The 23,351-nt window shown below is 49.9% G+C and overlaps 1 protein-coding gene across 1 annotated transcript in view; it reads left to right on the top strand.

Moving 5' to 3' along the window:
• Window positions 1–23,351, top strand: part of RYR1 (ryanodine receptor 1) — a 108,392-nt gene that overhangs the window by 75,147 nt on the left and 9,894 nt on the right. The window contains exons 86-97 of the mRNA XM_059382868.1: window positions 849–937; window positions 1,031–1,159; window positions 1,263–1,367; window positions 1,761–1,787; window positions 3,334–3,363; window positions 3,491–3,572; window positions 4,791–4,978; window positions 17,301–17,642; window positions 19,925–20,731; window positions 21,406–21,476; window positions 22,010–22,163; window positions 23,210–23,296. Coding sequence (XP_059238851.1) covers window positions 849–937; window positions 1,031–1,159; window positions 1,263–1,367; window positions 1,761–1,787; window positions 3,334–3,363; window positions 3,491–3,572; window positions 4,791–4,978; window positions 17,301–17,642; window positions 19,925–20,731; window positions 21,406–21,476; window positions 22,010–22,163; window positions 23,210–23,296 — 2,111 coding nt within the window. The remainder of the gene's footprint in view (window positions 1–848; window positions 938–1,030; window positions 1,160–1,262; window positions 1,368–1,760; window positions 1,788–3,333; window positions 3,364–3,490; window positions 3,573–4,790; window positions 4,979–17,300; window positions 17,643–19,924; window positions 20,732–21,405; window positions 21,477–22,009; window positions 22,164–23,209; window positions 23,297–23,351) is intronic.

The raw sequence follows: 23,351 nt of genomic DNA, 5'->3' as shown, positions 1-23,351 counted from the left end.
AGCCAGCCCAATCAAATAAATATTTGAGAGGGACCTGGGTGGCTCAGTGGGTTAAGCCTTTGCCTTCGGCTCAGGTCACGATCTCAGGGTCCTGGGATAGAGCCCTACATCGGGCTCTCTGCTCAGCGGGGAGCCTGCTTCCCTCTTCCTGCCTGCCTCTCTGCTTACTTGTGATCTCTGTCAAGTAAATAAATCTTAAAAAAACACAAATAAATATTTGAAATAGCTTTCAAATCCCAGATGCTTTGCATGTCTTGACTATTCGGTACCATTCAAAATAGGCAAAAGGTTTCTCTAATATATATGTCTGTGGCCATGTTCTCAGTTGACAGATCTCTTTACAGGAGAGGGAAGCTGTAAATGTACCCATTTAGGCATAGTAAATGCTCAATAAACTTGTAGTACCAAAGAATAAGTGGCTGATCTTCATCTTACATTAGCATATGGCATATGCTCAATAAGTACTTGTTGGATAAATGAATGAATAAATAACCAATCTTCCATCTCCCCCATCACATAGTAGGCATTCAATAAAAATTTTTGGAAACCAGTGGAAGACTAAATCTCCATATTCCCGTGATACACTGTATGTGCTCAAGAAACATATTTTGGGGGAATAAAATGAAGAAATGAACCTCTACCATATCTGGCATCTAGTAGGCCCTCGATAAATGGTTACTACCTAAATGAATAAATGACCCTCACCTTCCTCTGACACACAGTAGGTAGTCGATAAAGACTAAATAAACTAACGATGATTATATACCTTTGGCATACAACAGGCACTCAATAAACACTGATTACACACAGTAGACTCCCAATGAATGTGTGACTTTTTATCTCCCTAGATTTCCAGAACTACCTACGGACACAAACGGGGAACACGACCACTATTAACATTATCATCTGCACAGTGGACTACCTCCTGAGGCTGCAGGTGAGGCCAGGAGGCCGTCCAGGTGCGACCTAGCTCGTGGACTGCGGGGTCCACGAGTTGGCCAGCACCCCTTCACATCCCATTGGCCCCCAGGAGTCCATCAGCGACTTCTACTGGTACTACTCTGGCAAAGATGTCATTGAGGAGCAGGGCAAGAGGAACTTTTCCAAGGCCATGTCGGTCGCTAAACAGGTGTTCAACAGCCTCACGGAGTACATCCAGGTAGGGCCTGCCCGCTGGTGGGAGGTGAAATGCCCCTCCCCCCTCACTCCCGCTGGACCCCGCCCCCTGCCCGGTGCTCACTGCAGCCCTCTGCAACCCCCAGGGCCCCTGCACCGGGAACCAGCAGAGCCTGGCACATAGCCGCCTCTGGGATGCTGTGGTGGGATTCCTGCACGTGTTTGCCCACATGATGATGAAGCTCGCTCAGGTTTGGGCCCCTCTCTTCTTCATCCAGCTGTTGCCGGGCATCCCCCCAAGTGGCCCATTTCCAAGTCAGTTTCACACCCTAGCCTCCTGGCATGTTCCAGACACGTTCCCTCCGGGTGGCCCAATCCATCCGCCTCCTGGATGGGCTCTCTGCATGACCCCATGTTCCCCACTGTCACCACCAGTAGGCTGGTCTCCCACCCACACTTCCACTGGTCTGATGTGTAGGCCCCGCCCCCTCCAGTCGGAGATCCTCTATGATTGGTTGGTGTTCTTTTCTCTCCGAAGAGCTTCTCTCAGATTCTGACACCCGGGGGGATAGAAAGGCCTCCGCTTTCTAAGTCAGGGATTGGGACTGAAGGAGGGCTTTGTTTCTTTATTCTGCCTGCGGCAGATGACGCCTATCTCGGGCACCCATGATGTAAGGCCCCTGTCGAGCCCTTTTCCCATTTCTAGAATCCTGTGCTCCCCTTACCCTACCAGCCCCCTCCCCTTTGCAGCCTGGTCAGTGTCTCGTGAACACCTTGTCTGTTGGCTCTGTTTCTGTCTGGTAAACATATTCAAGCTGCACCATCTCCATCCCGAACGTCATAAATGCCCCAGCTTCCCAGCAGATGGCACTGTTCTCTACACTGTATTCTCATTTCCCAGCCGGAAGCGTCTGGAGGGAGGGGAGGCTTGATCTAGTTATTCAAAGAGGCCACCGGGGCTGGCAGAAATCCTGTCTGTTGTCATCAGACTTTTTGAAAGGAGTTGAACTTGGGATGCAATTCCTCACTGTAAGTGCAGCCGCAGTTGTGTCGTTGGCGTGATGTTAAAAGTCTAGAGAATATCGGTGTTTTAGTGTAGAGTTCCAGACCCCGGGGTGTTAATTCATTAACCAAGGACTAGGGCTAGGTCACATGCGCTGGAAATCCAATGCAAAGTAGTGGCTTAAGGCGGGAAAAAGAATTCATCAGTTCACATCAGAGATCCAGGGCCTAGAGTGATGTCAGCAGAAAGGTCTGTCTTCTCTCTGGCTTCAGTCTCAAGCAGGCTCTCACACTGTCTGGAAAAACGATGCCCCAGGGTTCTATGCACCCCTGTAACTGCTCCAGAGCGCAGAGCACCCCTTTTCTATGAAAGCTCCTACTTGCAGTTCTCTCTGATTGGACTATTGGGTCACATGCTCATCCCTGAGCCAGTCACCGTGGCCAGGGGAAAGAGAGCTCTGATTGGCCAGATCTGGCCATATACCCGGCCCTGAAACCAGGAAAGCCGGGTTTAGCCCCACTTGATCTGAGAGTGCAGTTGTCCTGCGAAGCAGGGTGTTGGGTCAGACATCACCCGCAGACACATACCACAGGCTCCCATCCACATTAGGATCTTGAGATTCTGGTATGTTGGGATCTTAGAGTCAGAAGGCCGAGCTTTGGAACTGTGTTAGAATCAGGAACTTGAGAAGGAGCCTGGAATAGGGGAGCCTCACCTGCCATTTATCCAGTATCCTTCCCCCTCCTCTGCTGTAACCCCCCCCTCTCCTCTGCTGTATTAGGTAGAACCAGATGAGATGACCACTCGGTGGGTCAAAAATGCTCACATATTGCCAGTTTTATGTAGCTGAACTTGGTACAAATAGGGACCATGAGACAGAACTCTGACCGTGAAGGAAGCTTATGTAGGACTTACATGAGGCACTGTGACAGGACAGGCAGTGTACCCCTACCTTTTCCCCAGATTGTTCACCAAAAGGCACGTGGCTGAGTCCTCCCGCCTTTCTCCTGAACCCAGCACCTCGCTTTTTCCATCGCACATTCATTCAACAAACATATATCAAGCACCCTTCCATACGCCCCAAGCTTCTGCCTTCCCAGTCCCCCTTGGCTGCCAGCTCTTGGCCCCACATGTCACCTGTCAAGACTGCTTCCCCCAGAGTGCCTGCCCCACCCCCACAATCTTGTCTCTCTGCCCCTTCCCCTGCTTCCGAGGAACATGTCTGGACTCGGGTCCCCTCGGAGGTAAGAGGGGAGTGAGAAGGGGTCTTAGGCCCTGCAGGGTGGGTCAAGAGGGGTGGAAGCAGCTGGAAGTGGGGTAGGCATCTCTGCAGAGACCAGTCATCACATAACTGGGGTCTGGGGTCTCTAGGACTCCAGCCAGATCGAGCTGCTGAAGGAGCTGCTAGATCTCCAGAAGGACATGGTGGTGATGTTGCTGTCGCTACTAGAAGGTAAACCCCCAGCAGGTGGGGGTCTGGGGAGGGAACAAAGGGACCAACAAGCAGGGAATGGCCCTCTGAGACCCCAGAGACCCTAATCTTCAACTTCATCTGACATCGTGTCAAGGTCAAATGGGTTGGTGAAGGAGTCCCAGTAACGAGCTCAGCAAACACGTGCTGAGCACTCATATGCTAGGCCATGGCTGTATGTGTCTTAGATCACTGACTCCCCAAAGAAATCTCAATAAGGTGGATGGCCCTGATGCTTTTTAAAGTTTACGTAACTCATAGTTATTTATGTGTTTCTTTGTCAAATGTCTCAATTAGCTTTTGCTACCTAATGAATGTCCTCAAAACTTAGTGACTTAAAATGACCATAATTTATTGCTACTTAATAAAACAATATGGGGTGCCTGGGTGGCTCAGTCAGCGAAGCATCCAGCTCTTGAGTTTGGCCCAGGTCATGATCTCAGGGACATGAGATCGAGCCTGGCATCAGGTTCCTCACTTAGCGGGGAGTCTGCTGGAGATTCTCTCTCTCCCTCTCCTCCTCCTCCCGAATAAAGCAATAAATATTTTAAAAAATAAAATCTATATAAATAAATAAAAGTGAAAGGTATAAGAAGAAGCTGGAGCCAGTGGGATCCCACTTTACCACAGTCTCCACTCCTCCCTACTGTCTTATCTTTGGCCCTACCTCACTCCACTCTGGACCTGCTTGGCCTCAGAGGACTAGTGGAAGGCTTTGGTGTGTGAGCTCTGAGGTCATGAAGCTCTGGCTTCAAAGCCTCCTCACCCACTTGCAGGCTGGCATGTTGGGATCTTAGAGTGTGGATTCTGGTATGTTGGGATCCTGAGCATGTGACTTTCTTTGAGTCCCAGCCTCTTTCCTCCATACAAATGTATAGTAACACCCCTCCTCTAGAAGGATGAGAGCATGCCAACCCAGCACTGGGCATGGCATCTGGGACCTGCTGGTAGCTTCTGGCATTGGTATCTCTCTTGGTGACTCCCCCCAGCTGTCAGGGAGGGACCGACAAGGTTCTCACACGACACTGATGCAGGTCAGGAAATGAGCCGTGCCCTCCGGGGGAGGTGTGGGCGCTGGCCGGGGACACTTCCACATCATGCCTGGAGCCTGGTGGCTCCCGAGCTGGGGAAGGAGGCCAGGTGGTAGGGGTCCAGAAAGCAGGCTGCCCCAGGCCACACTGACCGGTTCCTTGCCCACAGGGAATGTGGTGAACGGCATGATTGCCCGGCAGATGGTGGACATGCTTGTGGAATCCTCATCCAACGTGGAGATGATCCTCAAGTTCTTCGACATGTTCCTGAAACTCAAGGACATCGTGGGCTCGGAGGCCTTCCAGGACTATGTTACAGATCCCCGTGGCCTCATCTCCAAGAAGGACTTCCAGAAGGTGGGTGCTAGAAGTCAGGTGAATGGGGTGCCAAGTGGCAAGAGATGTCCCTCTGAGCCTCAGTTTCTTTACCTGTAAAATGGGGAGAACACCGTCTTTGGGGTTGTTTTGAAGGCAAAGTGCATGAACACTGATGAGAACCTTTATTTCTGTTATCATTATTCCTAGTCATAATTTTATCATCATTATTGATCACGGTCATTCCATTGAGAAACGTTTGTTGGATTTCTTCTCCATACTGGGTCCACTGCTGGTACCACGGACACAGCAATAACCGAGACAGATACGGCTCTGCCTTCATGGAGCTTATAGTCTGATGGGGAGGCAGTCACTAATGACCATTACAGGTCAAATAACGAGGTTTTTAGGAGGGAAGTGAAGGAAGCAGCCTATCCAGGAGCCCCCTCATCTGTCTGTCAGTCCTCCCACCCCAGCTCTCCCCTTTCTCCCTATGGAACTCCAGTTATGTCACTCAGCCTCTCTGAGACTCAGTTTCCTCCTCTGTGACACGGGACTAGGATAGTGACATTCACTGTCTCACAAGACCTCTGCGAGGCAGACAGCGTGTGGGCCATTCCTGGAACACAGGGGCACTCAAGACATGCTCCCTACTATTATTCCTGCCAGATCTTTCCCCTCACCCTTCTGCTAACTGTTTCTTTGGAAATAACTTCTGACCTACAGAGAAGCCGCAGGAACAATACATAGACTTTCTGATCACCTTTTCACCCCGACCGCCCAAATGCTCACATTTACCACATTTGCTCTCTCATGATTCTGCTTTTCTTCTACATACTTCAGTGTGTATCTCCTGAGAACAAGTTCTTTCTCTCTCATAACCCCAGAACAATTATGCAAATCAAGAAATTAGCATCAGTATGACTCAGCTAGCTACAGACCTTAATTCAGTTCTCACTCAGTGAAGAAATTGTTTTTCCTGCGGAGGAGGCAGTCCAGCGGTCAGGGACCACGTTTAGACATCCTGTCTCTTTGGCCTCCATCAATCCCGCACCCTTCCTCAGTCTATCCTTGTCCTTCATGACCTTGACATTTTTGAAGAATGGAGAGCGGTTTTTTAGAGAATGTTTCTGCCCTTGTCTTTCATGACCTTGACATTTATGAAGAATAGAGATCGGTTTTTTAGAGAATGTTCCAGAATGTGGGTTTGCCTGAGATTTTCCCCATGAGTCAATTCAGGTTGGACCTTTAGGCAGGAATGCAGTAGAAGTAATATGTCCTCACTGCATTCTGTCTGGGGGTTCTTCCTATCGCTATTGGCTTTAGCTTGGCTTGCTCGGTTCAGGAGGCATTTACCAGGGTCTCCGCTGCACGGGTACCATCATTCCCTCTCACCCTCTAGGGTTAGCATCTGTTGGTGATTCTTCCTGAAATGGGAATTACTGTGGTAGTTGACAAATGGTGGTGGTTTGTTTTTTTCTTTTTTATTATTTTTAAAAATTTTTTTAACTTTTTTTTTGCGGGGGGGAGGTGGTAGGGGCCAAGGAAGAGAGAGAATCCCAAGTCAACTTCACACCAAGTGCAGAACCCGACATGGGGCTCGATCTCATGACCCTGAGATCATGACCTCAGTGGAAATCAAGAGTCCTACACTTAACCGTCTGAGCCATCCAGGTGCGCCAACATATGGGGGTTTCCTAACCTCACCATATCCTTTCCCTTTATTAGGTACCATTTTGCTGTACTTGTCCATCCATTTATTTTTATGTATCAGCGTAGTCGTTCTTACTTTAAGCTAGGGCTAGCCCCTTTAATAAACATTAAAAAAAAATTTTAAACATTCAGGGTCTGCTCAGTTAAAAAGTATCCTCAGTGTCCCCAGCCTCCCAGGTGTCCTGAGAGCCTCCCTGTGTCTCTCCCCCTTCTCAGCCATGCCTTCCAAGGACTGTCAACCTCCACTCACTCCTTTCTCGCCTCCCACCCCCTTTCTGACTCAGGGCTTGCTGGCTTCGGTCCCTGTCACTCTTCTGAAACTACCCTGACCAAGATGGTCAGTGACGTCTTCACCCCAGTGACCTCTACACCCTGAATCTCTCCTCTGTTATCTTTGTGGCATTGGCCACTGTCGGCCATTTCCTCCCCTCCACAATATGTGCTTCCCTGTGCATCTGGGCCGTGCACTTGTGAGAGCCCTGCCTTCCCTGTCAGTCTCCCCGTCGCTTCACTCCTTGCTGTCCCCGAGCCGTCCACCTTCCAGAAGAGCTGATAGTTACCAAGGTCTCTCTCTGTGCGAGGTCCCTGTATGTAAATGGATTAGGTCACATAGTCCTTAAACCAACCCTAAGTGGTAAGGACTATTTTTTATTCTCTCTCTCTTTTTAAAATATTTTATTAATTTATTTGCCAGAGAGAGAGGGCACATGTGTGCATAAGCAGGGGGAGCAGCCAGCAGAGGGAGAAGCAGGCTGCCCACGGAACAGGGAGCCTGATGCAGGACTCAACCCCAAGACCCCAGGATCATGACCCGAACTGAACGCAGATGCTTAAGTCACTGAGCCACCCAGGTGCCTCTTTTTTTTATTCTCATTGACAGAAGTGGAAACTGAGGCACAGGGAGGTGAAGTGCCATGCTCAGGGTCACACAGCTAATAAGCAACAAAGCTGGGATTAGAACTCAGGCAGTCTGGCTCCAGAGTGTACCGCCTCCAGACTCAACCATTACTCTAGTTCAATAAATAGTGTCCTTTCCCTCAGCATCAGGCCCTGGCTGGAAGTCCCAGCCCTACTCTCTGAGCCTGACAGTTTTTTTTTTTTTTTAAAGATTTTATTTATTTATTTGACAGAGAGAAATTACAAGTAAGCAGAGAGGCAGGCAGAGAGAGGAGGAAGCAGGCTCCCTGCTGAGCAGAGAGCCCGATGCGGGACTCGATCCCAGGACCCTGAGATCATGACCTGAGCCGAAGGCAGCGGCTTAACCCACTGAGCCACCCAGGCGCCCGAGCCTGACAGTTTTAAGGAGAGAATCTCAGCCAGGGAACCAAAAATCACCATGTAAGAACTAAAATACACCTCATTCATAACTTTGAAGTGATTCTTCTCAGAAAAGGAAAGCATCAACAAAGTGAAAAAGCCATTTATGGAATAAGAGAAAATATTTGCAAACCATAGATATGGTAAGGGGCTAATATGGCAAGAAACTTACATAACTCAATAGCAAAAACAACAAAACAAAACAAAAACAACAAAAAAAAAACCACAAAAACAAACCAAGTAACCTAATTTTTAATGGGCAGAGGTTCTGAATAGATATTTTTCGGAAGACATACAAGTAGCCAACAGGCACATGACAAGGTAGGTCCTCAAGGGGGCACCTGGGTGGCTCCATCGGGCAAGTGTCCAAATCTTGATCTCCACTCAGGTCTCGATCTCAGGGTCATGAGTCCGAGCCCCACGTTGTGTTCCTCACTGGATATGGAGCCTCCTTAAAAAATAAGTAAATACAAGGTGCTCCACATCGGTTGTCATCAGAGAAAATGCAAATCATACCCACAATGAGATAACACCACATACCTGTGAGGATGCCTATTATGAAAAAGGCAAGAGATAGCAAGTGTGGGTGAAGAGAAAGAAAAAGGAGCCCTTGTGCACCATTGGTGGGAATGTGAAATGGTGTGGCCACTAAGGAAAAACCACATTTTTTCCTTAAAAATTTAAATTAAATTAGAACTAGGAAATGAAATTAAAAATATAACTGCTGTCAGACCCAGCAGTGCTGTATCAGGGTATATATCCAAAGGAAACCAAACCATTGTTTCAAGGAGATATCTGTGCTGCCGTGTTCATTACAGCTATTATTCACAATAGCTGAGGTATGGAACTAACCTAGGAATGTGGTATGTAATGGACTGTTATTCTGCCTTTTAAAAAAAGAAGGAAACCTTGTCATTTGCAACAACATGGCTGAACCAGGAGGGCATTATGCTAAGTGAAATATGCCAGAAATGGAAAGACAAATAGTTCATGGCCTCACTTACATGTGAAATCTTTAAAAAAAAAAAAAAAGAAACAAAAAACAAAAACAGAAACTGAACTGGTAGAAACAGAATAGAAAAGTAAGTGATGTAAAGGGCTCAGCCGTGGAGGAAATAGGGAGAGGTTGGTAAATGCGTACGAACGTTGAGTTATGAATTTAAGGGGTGCCTGGGTGGCTCAGTGGGTTAAGCCTCTGCCTTTGGCTCAGGTCATGATCTCAGGGTCCTGGGATCAAGCCCCACATCGCGCTCTCTGCTTGGCAGGGAGCCTACTTTCCCCCCCTCTCTGCCTGCCTCTCTGCCTACTTGTGATCTGTCTGTCAAATAAATAAATAAAATCTTTTTTAAAGAAAAGGGTGAATTTAGAAAATGAAATGGGTAAAGATCCCTCCTGACCAGAGCTTCACACACATGGTTTGATGTCATTTACACAACATTTTGTAGGTCAGTATCTCTGTGTCACAGAGTTATGATCTATAATCTTGTAATTTGAACTGCAAAAATGTAACAATGTATGAAGTGGGAAGTCTCACTCCCACTGTTTTCTCAGCCTACTTCCCTCCTCCCCCGACCTCCCCCGCTGCTGTGAGTAACATTAGTTTCCTTTGTATCCTTGCATCTTTTTTTTTTTCTTTCAGATTTTGTTATTTTCCTCCTTTCTTGCATAATTGGCAGTGAACTACATACATTGGTCCATATCACTTAATAATATATTCTGGAGATCAGAGAGAGACCTCATTCTTTCTGTACAGATGCCCAGTATTCCATTTTATGTATATATTATGGTTTCTTTGATGATTCTTTGTTGACAGACACTTGCTTCTCTCCTAGTCTTTTGCTTTTACAACTCGTGGACAGTTGTGCAAGTTGTGCACTGTACAAAGATACAGTTGGTAGCACAGATACTGTATATTTCTACTGCAAATTTCCAGTGGGTGGGAGTAAGTGTACTGAGGAAGGCTTCTTTTGGACTACTAGCAATTCCGGCTACAACAAATACCCTTGTACATAATGTCATTCTTTATGTGCAGTTACATCTAAGAATATACTTCTAAAAGCAGGATATCTGGATTAAAGAGTAAATTCATTTGTCATTTGGGCAAATTTTGCCCTCTGTTTTTCCCTCTCATTAGTAACCTATGAGAGTGCCTCTTTCCCCACAGCCTCGCCACCAGACCGCATTGTCAAATATTTGGACTTTTGCCAATCTGATAGGTGAAAAACAATTTTGCTGTGCAGTTTAAGTCATACCTCCTGGTGTGAGTGCAGTGAAGCATCTTTTTCTGTTCTTTCTTTTGTATTGCCTATCCAGTGAACTGACTGTGTCCTTGGCTTATATTCTTTCTTTCTTATTTTTCTCCTTGAGTTCTAGAGCTCTTTATATATTAGGCTGATTATAACTTTGTTAGTTATAGGAGTTGCACCTGTATTTCCTAGTTCATCATTTATCTTTTGACTTCGCTTATGGTGTTATTATATATATATTTGGCTATTTGGAATACTTTGATTCTCATGTAGAAAGTCACTTAAAATATCTTATTAATTTGGGGGGCACCTGGGCGGCTCAGTGGGTTAGAGCCTCTGCCTTCGGCTTAGGTCATGATCCCAGGGTCCTGGGATCGAGCCCCGCACCGGGCTCTTTGCTCAGCGAGGAGGCTGCCTGCCTGCCTCTCTGCCTACTTCGAAAAATAAGTAAAATCTTTAAAAAATATATCTTAATAATTTTTAATGAAATAAGACAAGAATAAATTCTTCTTGTAAAGAAACTCAGAACTTACCACTGCGGTCGAGGTCACTTTTGGCTCCACCCCCAACCCTGTTGTCATCCCACCTTTCCAAAAACTGCCATTGACAGCCACTCTGGTGTGCTTCTCTCCAGATGTTTATTTTTAAATTTATGTTTGTCCATTTTAAAAGTATAGCATTGTTGTCTGGTTTCCCAAGTCCTTTATGGTTGACAGATTTCACACTTTGCAAGGCATGTCTTCATTGATAAGTAAGTACTTTGCAGATTCTAAAACACCTATTACAGTGTAGAAAGCCCTTTCTGGTGGCTGAAGACACATTTCAGGCTACTAACTTATTCTTGGTCAGTACTGTTTTGGGTTTTTTTTCCTATTATTATTTTTTTAATAGTCTGTAAATATTTTGGGGTATATCTCATAAGTTCATCCATTTAAAATGTACAACTCAATTTTTTTTGGCATATTCACAGAATTGTGCAACCATAACTACATCTAATTTTAGAACATTGTAGTCACCCCAAAAGAGAAACCCTGTACCCTTTAGCAGTCACTTCCCATTTCCCCCACCCAGGCCCCTGTCAAAGGCTAATCTACTTTCTGTCTCTATAGATTTGCTTATTCTGGACACTTCGTATAAATGGAATTGTATAATAGATCGTCCTAAAAGACTTTTCTTTTGGGGCACTGGGTGGCTTAGTTGGTTGGGCATCTGCCTTCAGCTCAGGTCATGATCTCAAGGGTCCTGGGATAGGCTCCTGCGTTGGTCTCCCTGCTCAGGAGGAAGTCTGTTTCTCCCTCTGCTCCTCCCCCTGCTTGTGCGCAATTAAATGGATAAAATTTAAAAAAAAAAAAACCTTTTATTTTGTAAGGATACTTACTTTTCCTTTTATAATAACAAACCGTAATGTCATTATCATTCCTAACCAAAAAGGGAATAAAAAATGAAACAAAAAATATCCACAATTCTTTAAATCATCAAATATCTAGTCATTGTTCACATTTCCAAATCTCAAAAATGTCACATATACCTTAAGAAATGTTTTCTGGGGGCACCTGCATGGCTCAGTTGATTAAGCAGCTGACTCTTGCCTTCAGCTCAGGTTATGATCTCAGGGTCTTGGGGTGGAGCCCTATGTTGGGCTGGGCTCAGCATGGAGTTGGCTTGTCCCTCTCCCTCTGCTCTTCCCCCCAACATACTCTTGCTCTCATGAATAAATAAAATCTTTAAAATAAATAAATCCTGGGGCGCCTGGGTGGCTCAGTGGGTTAAAGCCTCTGCCTTTGGCTCAGGTCATGATCCCAGGGTCTTGGGATCGAGCCCTGCATCAGGGTCTCTGCTCAGCGGGAAGCCTGCTTCCCCCTCTCTCTGCCTGCCTCTCCGCCTACTTGTGATCTCTCTCTCTGTCAAATAAATAAATCTTTTTTTTAAAGATTTTTATTTATTTAACGATCTGCTAGGGACCCAGGTGTTTGGCGCTACAGAGGAGTACTCTCTGATAGAAATACAATGTGAGCAGGGCACCTGGCTGGCTCAGTTGGTAGAACATGCAGCTCCTGATCTCAGGGTCATGAGTTTGAGCTCCATGGTGGGAGTAAAGTTTCCTTAAAAAAAAGTTAGTAATGCAAGGGTGCCTGGGTGGCTCAGTTGTTAGGCATCTGCCTTTGGCTCAGGTCATGGTCCCAGGGTCCTAGGATTAAGCCCTGCATCAGGCTTCCTGCTTGGTGGGAAGCCTGCTTCTCTCTCTCCCACTACCCCTGCTTGTGTTCCCTCTCTTACTGTCTCTCTCTCTGTGTCAAATAAATAAGTAAAATCTTTCTTAAAAAGTTAGGAATACAGTGTGAGCAATATGCATAATTTAAATGTTTCTAGTACCCCTGCTTTTAAAAAGCAAAACACACGGGGCACCTAGTTGGCTCAGTTGGTTAAGCAACTGCCTTCAGCTCAGGTCATGATCCCAGAGTCCCAGGATCAAGTCCTACATGGGGCTCCCAGCTCCATGGGGAGTCTGCTTCTCCCTCTGACCTTCTCCCCTTTCATGCTCTCTCTCACTGTCTCTCTCTCAAATCAATAAATAAAATCTTTAAAAAACTTAAAAAGCAAAACACATGTGCATGAGGTCATTTTCAACAATATATTGTATTTAAACTCATAGATCCAAAATATTATTTCAACATATAAACAATATATATATATATATATATATATATATATATATATATATATATACTATTCCACATCTTACATCCTTTTTTCATGCTAAGTCTTTGAAATCCAGTATGTAAACCTCAATCAGCACCTGCCCTGATTCAAGGACTCAGCAGCCCCAAGTGGTCCTCGGCTCTCATTGGAAAATGCCTGTGCTGTTTGTAGAGGTTCCCACAGTTTCCATCTGGCTGAGCCAACCTTCTAGTGTCATGTAGCACGTTCCTCCTTCCCCTGTGTTTCCTGTAAACTGAGACTCCCGGTCAAGAAGTCCATCAGATGCAAGTTCTGTTTGGTTGGTTTGTTGCTTTGTTTTGTTGGCATATCCTCTGTGGCACTACCTACATTCATCAGGAGGTAAATCCTTCCCTGTTCTCTCTCCTTTGGTGAGGTCAGCAGCTACTGATGTTCGATACCCAGACATGTTCGTGCACTAGCGATGGCAAAATGACGATATGCTCATTTTTGTTAATATTCTCATTTCTAGGGACTATTTGTCAAACATCATGTGGTTTCCTAAACACAAAGCTTCAGGCACCTTACAGATATGTGTTTCACAACATGCTTTTTGGTTTCTTTATGGCTTAAAAGGCAAGTTCAGGACTTTTAAAAGAACTTTTTAACTTTCAAAAATTGTCACGAAGGAGCAAAGTCTTCTCTGCTTTGAAGATGCTAATTCAAAAAAAAAAAAAAAGATTCTTAATTCACTTGATAAAATGTGTCCTGAGCATCTGCTGTGTGTAGCAGCAAGCGGAACAGACCGAGATCCCACCCTCGGAGCAGACAGCCCAGTGGGAAGGGGCAGATGAAAATAACCAAATGGGGTGCCTGGCTGGCTTAGTCGGTTAAGCCTCCAACTCTTGATTTCATCTCAGGATGAGATCATGCTCTCAGGTTGAGATCTCAGGCTCTCAGGTTGAACCCCACAGCACTGGGCATGGACCTGGCTTAAGATTCTCTCTCTCCCCCGCCAAAAGTAAAGAACTAAACAAAATAATTTCAGGTCATAATCTGTAGTCTGAAGGAAATGAGCAGGATGGCATGAGAGAGAGCATGAATGGATAAGTCTTGACAACTGTGTGGATGGGGGATGCCTTTCCAGAAAAGGGCATTGAAGCTGGAGCTGAAACATACCACTTGGAGGTGTGGGAGGTTGTGGCATCCCAGACAGAGGGGGCAGCAAGTCTAAAGGCTGAAACGTGGGAACCAGAGGGGTGCCAAGGGAAGCCAGCATGACTGGAGAGGGCTGTTGATGGGAAAATGGGAGTGGTAAAGTGCCAGAGGGGAGGGACACAGGAGACATACAGGGCCTGGTTGGGTGCAGGAAAGACTCCTGCACTCAATTTTTTTTTTAAGATTTTATTTATTTATTTGACAGAGATCACAAGTAGGCATAGAGGCAAGCAGAGAGACAGAGGGATGCAGGCTCCCTGCTGAACAGAGAGCCCAATGCAGGGCTGGATCCCAGGACCCTGAGATCATAACCTAAGCCAAAGGCAGAGGCTTTAACCCACTGAGCCACCCAGGTGCCCCCAAGTCTCCAATTTTTAACCTAAATGAGATGGAGGCATGGGACGATTCTGAGCAGGGAGAGGTGTGTCCTTAGATGTTTATAGGGTCCCTGGCTGGGGGTTGAGGGGGAGCAGGGAGAACAGGGAAGAGGTTGCCGTGAGAGTCTAGAGGGGAACGATGCAGGACCAAAACCAGGGTGGGACCATCGAGGGGGCAGATGTGTGTGGGTTCTAGATCTGTGAAAGCAGAGCTGACAGATTTGCTGATGAATCGGGTGTGGGTGGTGAGACAAAAAAGAGGAATCAAGGATGACTCAAAGGTTTTAGCTTAAGCAGCTGGGTGGAGAGCGATGCTATTCCTGAGATTGGTAAGACAGTGGGAGGAAAGGTTTTGAAACCAAAAGTTCAGTTTAGACTATTTCCAGTTTGGGGTAGAGATCCATGAAAAGATGTCAGGTAAGGGCTTCGGCTGTTAACTATCTGGATTCTGGGGAGAAGTTGGGGCTGAGATGTAAATTGGGCCATCCTTGGTGCGGGATAGTGTTCAGAGTCTTGGGCCTCAGTGACTATCTCCATGGAGAGTATGTTTCTCAAGAAAGGGGTGCAGATTCCAGGAGTAGTGTCCCCAACTTTAGAAGTCTGGAATAAAGGGGGAGTCCAGCGTAGGAAGCAGATAGCAATCAGAGAAGGTGGTATTTCAAAAGAAGGGGAGTGGGAAATGGATGATGACAAAGAGAGAGCTGCAAATCACAAGAGCAGAGTCTAAGACGGAATGGAGGGGATGGGGTTCCAGGCCTTTCTGTAGGGAGGGGGTCTTTTCAGAGGGGCAAGTAACACACCACATCATAAGTGGAGAAGGCAGGTCGGTGCAGCAAAGGTAGATGGTGAGGAGTTCCTGTATGATTATGTCTCCACATTCTGTGGTTTCTCGAACCCTTCATGATCTGCAAAGCGGGTTACTCATTTAGAAAGCATTTTGCAAAGTTCTTGGCTACAAAGCACTTTTTGGAGCCAGAAGATCTCACTTCTATTCATATCCTAGAGTAGCATTTCTCAGACTACATGGTGCAATTCATCTGTGGGTCATGAAATTAATTTTGTTAAGTCATGACCAGCATCTTTAAAAATACAATTGAATCGAACATGACAGAGAGAGTTGCATAGCGAAAGTCAGAATTGTGTCATGAAGCCCTTTCCCTGGATTCACACTACAGAATGCATTCTAGCTGTGAGTGCAGTCAAAACATTTGACTCAGACAAACTGCTCTAGAGAACTTATTGCCAGAAGTGCACAGGAGATCAGCATAAGACTGTTCAATGAAAGTGTTGTCTATAAAGCAAAAAAACTGGAAACCACCTGAATGTCCAGTATCAGAAGGATATATGGTGTTACATTTATTAGAAATACTACATAATATGGGGCACCTGGGTGGCTCAGTGGGTTAAAGCCTCTGCCTTTGGCTCAGGTCATGATCTCAGGGTCCTGGGATCGAGCCCCACATTGGTTTCTCCCCTTAGCAGGGAGCCTGCTTCCTCCTCTCTCTCTTTCTGCCTGCCTCTCTGCCTCCTTGTGATCTCTGTCTGTCAAGTAAATAAATAAAATCTTTAAAAAAAAAAAAAAGAAATACTGCATAACAGGAAAAATGAATTCGTTTGATCAATCTGTGAACATGGGTAGATCTTAAAAATATAGTTGAAGAAAGCAAGTTTCAAATTATATTATTATGATAGCAATTCTTTGTTTTTTATTTTTTAAATTTTTTTCTAAAGATTTTCCTTATTTATTTGACAGAGAGAGAGAGATCACAAGTAGGCAGAGAGGCGGGGTGGGTGGGGAGGGAGCAGGTTCCCTGCTGAGCAGAGAGCCTGATGCGGGGCCCGATCCCAGGACCCTGAGACCATGACCCAAGTTGAAGGCAGAGGCTTAACCCACTGAGCCACCCAGGTACCCCTATAATAGCAATTCTTTAAATTTAAAAAAAAAATGCAGGGGATACTATGTATTTTTGTGAGAAAATGCCAGGGTATAGGTAATGAGGTAGAAGGCTCCAATAATACCTGTAATGTTTAGTTCTTAAATATATAGCATTTAAAAAATATGTCCGCGTGAGGATTTAATTCCGGGGTGATGGGCATATGACTGTTTGTTTCTAGTTGAAATTCAGAGCCTTCCACTACGTCGAGTGTCAATGATGTACTTGCTGGAAAGGGGTGGGGGCAGCCCAAATGGGCCTGGGGAGAGGTTTGGGGTGGGAGGTGATATGTGTCAGGGTCCTATTATGGAGGACCTATCTGTCCTGGAGGAGAGGGTAATTACCTACCTAACTTGGAGATAGAGAAAGCTGTGTGCAGGACTGTAGGACTGACTTTTGGGGGTGGGGAGGGACATGGCCAGCTCAGGGAGGAAGTCAGGAGAGCAATGCCACGGCTCCATTCTCTTCCAGTTCCTGATCCCAACTGGACAGACCCTGCCTACAACCACAGGGTCCCTGTCCTGGGTGGGACAGGCCATATGCGCCATCCAACAGGGAGGGTAGACAGCAGGAGTGCAGGGCCAGTGGAGAGCCTGGGGCAGCATTTCTTGGCCATTCAGCACAACTGCTGAGTTTTTTCAATCCCCATCTTACCATCTCTGAAAAAGGAATGTATCTTCCAGTGGAGGGTGGCCCAGCTTTGTGGACATGCAGCACGCTGGTATTTTGATAGCTGGTACAGCCCCATCTGTGCCAACCTGTGGGGTTTCAGCCTTAGGTGCTGTTTAGGGTTCTGGAATTTTCTGTCTTTATGAAAAGTCCATAACTGTATTTAAGAGGAACACTGATGTTCACTGGGCCAGCCCTCTGACCTTTCCCATGCACCCCTGCCTACCCCCAGGCTATGGACAGCCAGAAGCAGTTCACCGGCCCAGAAATCCAGTTCCTGCTTTCCTGCTCCGAAGCCGATGAGAACGAAATGATCAACTGTGAGGAGTTCGCCAACCGCTTCCAGGAACCTGCCCGCGACATCGGCTTCAACGTGGCGGTGCTGCTGACCAACCTGTCGGAGCACGTGCCCCACGACCCACGCCTGCGCACCTTCCTCGAGCTGGCGGAGAGCATCCTCGAGTACTTCCGGCCCTACCTGGGCCGCATCGAGATTATGGGCGCCTCGCGCCGCATCGAGCGCATCTACTTTGAGATCTCAGAGACCAACCGCATGCAGTGGGAGATGCCCCAGGTTGGCCGGCCCGTTCACCTGCATGCTCGCCTCCCTCAACCCCCGCGCATGCTCCTCGCATGCTCGGACCCCCACAGGGGCGGACACCCGCTTCATACATCCACCATGCCAGCCCTGGGGGGCTCTTGCTCCACACGTGCAAGCCCATGCCCACCCTTTCGCTCCCATGTTGTGGGCCCTGCGGTGCCCTTGCACGTCCCTGGGTCTCCCCTGCCCACCCCTTGCAGATTTAGCCCAGAGATGGGTTGCACGTGCAGCAGCGTGGCTGTGCCCCTACTCGCTGCTTGAACACCATGCCTGCCCCTTGCACGCTCACTCTGGGAGCTCCAGCGTGTCCTTAGAGTTCTAGTCACACCCACGCTGTCACGTACTGGAACACGGTGGTTGTAGATCGTTAATACATCTTCCTTGCTCGTCTTCCCAGCAGCCCTGGTGTGCCCTCTCTCGGCCCTGGCCTACTCGTGCCCTCTCTTTTCACACTCACCGTGGGGGATCTGGGGTACCTTGCTATGCTGGTCTGCCCCTCACCAGTCACCACGTGTGCCCCCAAATGCTCTCTGAGGTCCCAGCACATGATGTCTACTTACTTGGAGTCCACGTGTGGGTACACAATTCTTACACACTCACCCTGAGGATATGGTCCCAGCACACTATATGGTTGTTCATCCCTCACTTATTCACCCCCTACATGCCCTCTCTGGCATGCCCTCAATCTCCTGTGCACACTTGGACCACCCTCCAGTTTACCCCATGAACCCCTGACTATCCTTGGCCAGGCTGATCCTTGGCCCAATGTAGCCTATCTCAGCCTCTCATATGCCCACCCACAGATGTCTGAATGCGCCTTACACACCTACTTGCTGGAAGGTCACATTCATGTGGCCCTGGCAGGCCCCCAGCCCACCTCACACTTAGCTTGCGTGTTGCCCGCATTCCCTGTTCTCTTGCACTCCGTTTACACTCACACTTCTCCTTTGTTCCTCACCTGCACATTCCTCCCATATGCTCTTGCACACCCCCTCCCATCTCACACTTGTAGCCCATGAGGCTTGCACTCCAATCACCCCCTCAACAACTGGGCCCCTCATGTCTCCTCAGTGACACTTGGCGCAAGCACACCTGGGTTGTTGTCCCACACTGAACCCTGTCCTCATATCCTGGGCCTTAGTGCACTGACTCCCAGGATCCCTTGCACACTCATGCCTGCTTCACAGGCACTGACGCTATGAATTGTAGCCCCCTCCTGCACTAACACTCCCCTCCGGTTTAGGCCCCGGGCCCTTGCATGGCCACCCTGTGTGTCCATGTCTACCGTGGACACTTGAGCTCCACATGCTGGCATCCCTCCCCCATCCTCCCATACCACCACCCGGTTCCTCCCTTAGTCCCTGGTGCCCTCTCACGAGGCTCTTGCACGTCGGCCCCCTCACTTACTCCACAGGACAGCTCAAGATTTTGCACATTTCACCTGTGTCCCTCGGGGCCCGATTGCGTACGCCCCACCCTCACCCATCTGGCATAAAAGTGGTTGCACCATCCTTGCACCCAGGAGGTCTTGCCACACCCCTTCACCTGCAGGAAGCCCAGGTTCAGCACGGACGCTTCACACTCTTGTACAAGCTCTGGGAGCTCCATCCATCTTCCCCCACCTCCCCTTCTCACATGCTCCCCACATGTAAACTCTTTCTCTTAATTCCTGGACACACCCAGTTCTGCCTGCTCCCTCCTCCCATTCCAGTATTCTCCTGCTTGAGGCCCTGTATGCAGCGTGGACCTCGGTACTTTGCAGCCTTCTAATAGCGAGCGCTGTCCAGATCCCTCGGCATCTCTGAACTCATTGAAGCCTCTCGCCAACCCTATAACCGAGGTCCTATTAATATCCCCCAGTTTCGGGGCAGGAGGGGAGGAAACTGAGGCCCAGAGAGTTATGTCTAAATCATCCAACTCCTCAGTGGCAGAATCAGGGCTGGAACCCAGGCGGGCAGCAGAACCTTCGCCCTCCGCCCCTATGCTCCATCTCTCAGAGGAGCGGATAGCCTGGATTCTGGAGCCCGCTGGTGGGGAATCCAGCCCTGCATCTGCCACCTGTGGGCTGCGGCACCCTGAGGACATGACTTGCTAAGCTTCCATTTCCCCAGCTGCAAAACGGGGAGCCGGGCCCCTCGTCTGGGATCCTTGGTGAGGGTTCAGTGAGCTAGCTCCTCGCTGTCACCCCCTCGGTCCGGGGGGCTTGGCAGCGACCCGCGCGCTCACTCCGTGGCATCCCCACCCCGCGCGCGCAGGTCAAGGAGTCCAAGCGCCAGTTCATCTTCGACGTGGTGAACGAGGGCGGCGAGTCCGAGAAGATGGAGCTCTTCGTGAGCTTCTGCGAGGACACCATCTTCGAGATGCAGATCGCCGCGCAGATCTCTGAGCCCGAGGGCGAGCCGGAGGAGGACGAAGACGACGGCGCGGCCGAGGCGGGCGCGGAGGGCGCGGAGGAGGGCTCGGCGGGACCCGAGGGCGCGGCGGGACAGGCGGCGGCGGGCGTGACGGCGCGCGCGGCGGCCGCGGCGGCCTGGGCGCTGCGAGGCCTCAGCTACCGCAGCCTGCGGCGGCGCGTGCGGCGGCTGCGGCGGCTCACGGCGCGCGAGGCGGCCGCGGCGGTGGCAGCGCTGCTCTGGGCGGCGGTGACGCGCGCCGCGAGTGCGGGCGCGGGCGCTGCGGCTGGCGCGCTGCGCCTGCTCTGGGGCTCGCTCTTCGGCGGCGGCCTAGTGGAGGGCGCCAAGAAGGTGACGGTGACCGAGCTCCTGGCCGGCATGCCCGACCCCACGGGCGACGAGGTGCACGGCGAGCAGCCAGCTGGGCCCAGCGGCGACGCGGACGGCGAGGGCCCGGGCGAGGGCGCGGGCGACGAGGCGGAGGGCGCGGGCGACGAGGAGGCGACGGCGCACGAGGCCGGCCCGGGAGGCGCCGAGGGGGCCGTGGCCGTGGCGGATGGGGGCCCCTTCCGGCCCGAAGGGGCGGGCGGCCTCGGGGACATGGGTGACACGACGCCGGCGGAGCCGCCCACGCCCGAGGGCTCCCCCATCATCAAGAGGAAGCTGGGGGTGAGAGGGCCCGCGGGGTGGGGGGCGGGCTCTGAGGTTTTGGAGACCTTGGGCCCAAGAGGGAGGACCAGACTGGGAGGGAGACTCTGAGAGACAGAGAGAGAAGAGAGAACCTGAGAGATAGGCCCGCAGAGACGAACCAGAGAGCATAGACAAGGGAGAGAGAGACACACGGTGAAGTGGACTCCAAGACGGAGACCTTGAAACAGGTAGTACTTCTGGGAGAGATCAAGATATCTGCACAAAGAGAGAGGAGAGACCCTGAAACCTAGTTAGAGGGGAAAGGCGACTGGTAACTGGGACAGGGTCAGGGCCACTGGGAGAGCCCCTCAGATATAAGCAGGTGGTTGTGAGGAATTAAGTAGCCCCCACCCTCAGGCCCTGAGTGCCCTCGGGCTGCGGTTGTCAAGGTGAAGGGAAGCCCTGGGGAACAAGACCTCCACCTGGAGTCACCCTGACTCTGCACAGTGCTTTGGCAAGATGTTCCACCTCCCTGAGCCTCAATTTCCCCTCTAAAACGAGACTTTGGTAATCCCTCCTCTAATGGGAGGAGAGGAAACAGATTGCCCTGGGGGAAATGACCAGATGGGGACCCAGAGAGGAACAGGCAGGCAGAGGCGCTCTGAGAGGCGCTTGGGATGGCAGCTGGTCCCTGATGCTTGCCCTGCTTCCAGGTGGATGGAGAGGAAGAGGAGCTGCCTCCAGAACCTGAGCCGGAGCCTGAACCTGAGCCTGAGAAAGCCGAGTGAGTGGCCTTGGAGTCCAAGGGGCCCGGCCCCTGTCATTGCCTCCCTCCTGGACCCAGAGCCTCCTGAGATCATCCTGTGTCCTCAGCCTCACCCAGACCAGGCTGGGGCCCAAAAGGAGCCAAAAGGCTCCTCTTTTGCCTCCAAGCCTTCCTGTGGACTGTTCTCTCTGCTCGGAGCACTTTCTTCCATGCTCATCTCGGTCTTCCTTCTCCTTCCCATTTGGGCTCACATGCCTCCTTCTCCAGGAAGCTTGACACACACACCCTGCCAACAAGTGGAAGATGTGTTTCTGGGGCTCCCACAACCCTCTTGAGCATCCCCCATCCAGCTCTGACCCCTCTGGGCTGCCACTGCCTGGTGACCGGTCTGTCACCCATGGAGGCAGCGACTCATCACTGTCCACAGCACCATCCAGACCTGGCTAAGCATGGGATGGGCCCCCAATGCACGGCTTTGAATGAATGAATGATTGAATGAATGGATGGATTGCCTGGGCACGTCCTCACTCTTTCTGTGTCCTGCCCTGCAGTGCTGAGAATGGGGAGAAGGAAGAAGTCCCTGAACCCCCACCAGAGCCCCCCAAGAAGACAGCACCTCCTCCACCCCCTCCAAAGAAGGAGGAGGCTGGAGGTGGGGGCTTGGAATTCTGGGGAGAACTGGAAGTACAGAGGGTGAAGTTCTTGGTGAGGACCCCGCAAGGGCTTGCTGGCACCTCCTCTTCCAGGGAGACTTCCCAGGGCCTTCACAGCACCTCTTTTCTGTACCCTGTCCTGGAGCTCACCTGTTGCAGGCTTAATGCTCAGAAGAAGCCAGGCTGGCCTGAGGGCACAGATGTCCCCAGAGTCAGGACCTGGTCACAGGGCCGCATCATAGGTGGCCCCCCACTTAGGTGGCCCCCCACTTGGCCCCCGCTCAAGATCCTTATTCCAACCCCCATACCTTTGCTCCTCTGGGGCCACCTGCCTCGACTCTCCATCCCGACGTGCTAGCCAGAGCTAAATCCAAGCAAAGACATGCTTCTGTTTCTCCCACCATGGCCTGTTCCTTGGCTCTCAGCCTTGGGGTCAGAGCGACCGCACTGGTCCCAGCCCCTCCTGTCCGAGGTTGTGGGGAGAACTCGTGTCCTCAACCAACCCAGAAAGAAGGGAGAGAGTTTGGGACGGCAGGGCTCAGGGCTCCGCCTGTCCTGCCTCCTCTCCAGGCCCAGCCTGAGATGAGGGTCTGAAGGAAACCTCTTGGGGGGAAAGATGGTCCAGTGAGGATGCATGGGAAGAATGAGGGACAGGAAGAATGATGAAGAGAGAAAGAGGGAGGGAGAGATGGACGTACATGTCCTCTATCTGGGCTAAAGCAGACGGGGCAGCCTCACACAGGAAGCAACATACCAGAGAAGTTGGGAGTGTGGACTTTGGAAGTGAAGTGCTTGGTCTCAAATCTCAGGTCTGCCACTTCTTGGCTGTGTGACCTTGAGCAAGACCTCTCACCTCCCCAAGGCCCGGTGTTCTTATCGGTAGAATGGGCGGATCCGCTGTGCCCGCTTCGTGGCGGTGCAGTGAGAGCCACACACATTCGTGTGTATAAAGCTCTTAGTGCACGTCCTGGTATACAGTAAGCACTCAATAACTGGGACGTTGTGAACCAGATTTTGGATTGTTGGATGGATGATGGGGCAGATTCTCCAGGGAAGAAGGTGGACTGTAAGCTCTTTCCCTTTCTTTCCTCATTTTAGAACTACCTTTCCCGGAACTTCTATACCCTGCGATTCCTTGCACTCTTCTTGGCCTTTGCCATCAACTTCATCTTGCTGTTTTATAAGGTGCTGGTCACAAGGGGCCCAGAGGATAGGCGCTTATCTCTGCTGGGGGACAGGG

The sequence above is a fragment of the Mustela nigripes genome, chromosome 17 (genome assembly GCF_022355385.1).
Source record: "Mustela nigripes isolate SB6536 chromosome 17, MUSNIG.SB6536, whole genome shotgun sequence".
In the NCBI taxonomy this organism is placed as follows: Eukaryota; Metazoa; Chordata; class Mammalia; order Carnivora; family Mustelidae; genus Mustela; species Mustela nigripes.
Note: the sequence above shows the minus strand (reverse complement) of the source record. Positions and strands in the feature narration are given on the sequence as shown.